The sequence below is a fragment of the Anabas testudineus genome, chromosome 22, assembly GCF_900324465.2.
Source record: "Anabas testudineus chromosome 22, fAnaTes1.2, whole genome shotgun sequence".
NCBI lineage: Eukaryota > Metazoa > Chordata > Actinopteri > Anabantiformes > Anabantidae > Anabas > Anabas testudineus.
In genome coordinates this window covers 3,037,845-3,041,619 of record NC_046630.1, presented here as the reverse complement: position 1 = coordinate 3,041,619, position 3,775 = coordinate 3,037,845, and the positions used below count along the sequence as shown (strand labels likewise).

The window sequence follows — 3,775 nt, the reverse complement described above, 5'->3', positions numbered from 1 at the left end:
TCTTTCCAGCGAGCTTGGCTCACCTCCAAACCTGAACATTCTCTCTTGATCTTGCAGATATTCTGCCCGTGGCATTGTCAGGCATGTTGATGAGGTGTCACATGAGAGCAGCCATTTGTCATTCAGAAATTATAAACTCACTTGTAGCACCGCACGGAAAATCAGCGAGTAAATAGAAGATTGATTATAACAGCTGACCACCTGTTAATCAGCTTCTTCTGGGAAATTCTCCAGTACAAAATAAGGAAAATTAATACTTTAAAATGAATCCTGGCTTTTCTGACCGCCTTAAATTTAATCAAGAGAAATATGATGAATGTGATGACGAACAAGGCAGATTTATTGGTGGTGAACTAATGTAGCCGAGAAACATTCTCAGCAACATAAACTAAAAAGAAAAAGTTCTGTAAATGATAATATATCTGATCCAACATGAATTAATGCTTTGGAGTAAAATCATAAATGTGCCTAAATTTAATTCTGCACAATTATTTCTAAATATAATAAAACAATTGTGTAAAACATGACTAAATGCTGAAAACTGCAATATAAAACTCCCTATAGGTTCAACCTAATTATTAATATTATAAGACGTCTCTTATTGTGGACGTCTTATGTTTGACAGTGTAAAGTAAACCTGCAGAAACACTACTAATTTGGGGGGCTGTTGGTATTTTAAATAACAGTCCAAAGGCACTGAGCTGAAATAGAGTAGAATTAAATAAATGTGAAATTAAAGTCTAATTATAATGAGGAACTCAACACACTGATGCCTTATTTAAAATGATGCAGGACAATACAATTGAGACCACATGATATTTATTTATAATCACAGCTGAAACTGCCTGTACGCTGTATGTATAAAGATAAAAAAGACAACAGATACAAAAGCCGTTCAATGATTGTCACATTGAATCCTGAGAGAAACCATGATATAACATATAGTTTTTAAAATATATATTTATATATATATGTTTGACATCTGGGTCTTAGTGATACTGTTTCTGGTGCGTTTCGTAAGCTAATAAACAGCTTTAATCAAACTATGTTCAGATGACAGTAGAAAAAATGCCTATTAGCATAAATAACATAAATAGTTACAAACTAACTTTAGAATTTACAAAAATACACATTTATAAAGTTTTTACATGAGACTTAGTGCTGTAGTTTCAGTCAACATGGAGTATAGAAAAATAAGGGAAGCCCTGTTTCAGATCCTCTTTATAATAAACTGATTGTTACTGCATATGGAAATGGTCTAAATACACAGGTAGACCCTTTATATCAGGGCACTTTCATCTCATGTGATTGTTGTCTTGAGGTAATGGCGGTCTCACAAAGGCAACTTTGGCAGATGTGTGTTGATTATGATAAGGATCAGAAAGTCACTGTCGGACTTTGCACGTGTATTTTATATGTCGTCAATATTAAATGTAAGACTTTAGAGATAGTTTTGTTTGCCTTTCCTTAGAGCTTAGAGAAAATAAAATATATTAAAGTTTCCATGGACGTGATCAGTGAGGGGAGAGCTCACGATGCCCAGTCAGACCTGTCTACTGAAGTACACAGCATATAGCACTGCCTATTTATGTGTGTTTTTTTGTGGGATTCACAGAGCAACAAGTCCCTAAAGTTGTGGCAGGTTGTGGTGAAGCACCTCCTATAGCTCAGTCCCATCCCTGGGATAAATCAAGCTGTTGACACTGAAGCTGTTGTAGAAGTGACTGTTGAACTGTCCGCTCTGCCCGCTGCCAAACGTGTTGTAGTACACTCCACGGTTGAAGTGCAGGCCCTCGTTGTGCTCTGACAGGCCTGTGTCCTGTACTCCGTGGTTGGGGTGGTAGGGACTCAGGGCCGTAATGTTCCTATTGGACAGTTCGTTCACCAGTCCGAGGGACCCCTGTCGGCTGGAGCCCCCCGAGCTGATTGTGGACATGCTGCTATAAAAGTTGTTAAAACAAGGAGCTGCAGACGCCAGTCCAGGGGGTGATGATGAAGATGAGCTCTTGTGATTCTCGTTCATCGCCTCCATCTCGGGGGAGGAGGGCCCCGGGATCTGAGGACTATCTGAGGGCTTCAGTGAGGCCGCCACCGCTGGCCTGCCGTCCTCTACCTTTGTGGCCCCGGCTGCTGCCACCGCTGCTCCTCCAGCGCTGCTCGGATCTGACCGTCGTTTCCTTTTTCTGCGGAAATTTCCGTTGTCGAACATCTTCTCACAGTTTGGGTCCAACGTCCAGTAGTTTCCTTTACCTGCAATAAAAGAGGAGAAATTCAGCAACTTAATTATTTCAGTTTACAGTCAATAAAGTTAATTTATATATATATATATATATTTATACACAACTCAACTGAAACCCTAGACTTCTTTTGTTGGTGATGTAATTTTACCCTTTTTGAAACGTTTTCACTCTTTTTTAGCTTTGACAAATCAAAGCATTGAATAATTTAATTTAATCTGTTCTAACAAACGTCTGTGAGCAAAAATACAAAAAGGGCTAAAAGTTCTCATTTATCACATTTCACTTCTGGATTCTCTGTATTTATAATTTTCTTGTCACTAACATTTTGAAGTAAAAACATTTCAGTCACATTTGATTGAAATTACACAAAATAAAAATAATAAAATGTTCCAAGTTATATTTTTATGACATTAAACTATATCTGTTTATATTTATAAGGAGCCTCCTGTTGTACTGAGCTCTGTGAATCTATGAGAATTGTTATTATTCCACAGTATTTAGACAGTTTCTAGTAACATTTATTTTTCCTTTTTACAAAATCATATATCATTTTTTATTTTAAAATAAATGTGAATGTTGCCTCATGACTTCAGATTAGACTAGAATCCACTTTATTGTCATTGTGAAGAGCCAGTCTAGATTTGTACACTATAAAGTGCAGGTATGAGTAATGATTTCAATAACTGTTGTAAACTTTGACATAAATTATTTTATGGAACAGATTAGTTTCTATAAAAAACTAGAACCGAGTCTTTAACTTAAGTGGATTAAAACGTTCATTTAATTTCCAATCGTCCAATTTCAGTCCTAATTCAAATAAGAGGCGCATGAACTGAACCCAAAGACCCGGTACCTGGATCGTCCTCATCCCTGGGCACTTTCTTGAAGCAGTCGTTCAGGGACAGGTTGTGCCGGATCGAGTTCTGCCAGCCGGCTTTGCTCTTCTTGTAAAAAGGGAAATTGTCGGCGACGTACTGGTAGATCTGGCTCAGGGTCAGCTTCTTCTCGTGCGCGTTCTGGATGGCCATGGCTATGAGCGCAGAGTAGGAGTAGGGCGGCCGGACCAGCTTCAGCAGCTCCTCCTGGCTGGCGATGGACAGCCAGCCCAGGTCGGGGCCGCCGAATCCAGGTGAGTTAGTTAGAAATTGCCGCTGCGAGCTGTAGGAGGGCGGGATGAACGACGCCGGGTTGTTGCCGTGCAGGTACGACGCGGAGGAGTTCACGCTGGGCCCGTTGAGCCACAGGTACGGGTTTGGAGACGATGCGTAATCCCCGAGGCCGTAGCCGGCGGGTCTCTGCGCGCCCTGGAGGCTCTGCTGGTGGTACATGCTGTTGAAGTTGTCGCAGTAGACAGCGGCCATGTCCGGGGCCTCCTGGGCACCTTTGGGTGGGAGAGAGCCGACGCTAGGGGAGGTGTGCTGTTGGTGCTGGTGCTGGTGATGGGACTGGGGGTCGATGGAGTTCATCACTCCCCGCGGGAAATCCCAGAGGAAATGTTGAAGCGATTCAGGTGGTGCGCAGGTAGCAGCAACAAG

General features: G+C 41.2%; 1 protein-coding gene across 1 annotated transcript; it reads right to left on the bottom strand.

The window, feature by feature from the left end:
* Positions 1–1,159: 1,159 nt before the first annotated feature.
* foxi2 (forkhead box I2) lies at positions 1,160–3,775 on the bottom strand. Its single transcript, XM_026340073.1, has 2 exons — positions 3,094–3,775; positions 1,160–2,250 (listed from the first exon to the last, which is right to left on the bottom strand). Exons 1-2 carry the CDS (start codon positions 3,704–3,706, stop codon positions 1,661–1,663), a joined length of 1,203 nt encoding a protein of 400 aa, XP_026195858.1. The 5' UTR covers positions 3,707–3,775; the 3' UTR covers positions 1,160–1,660.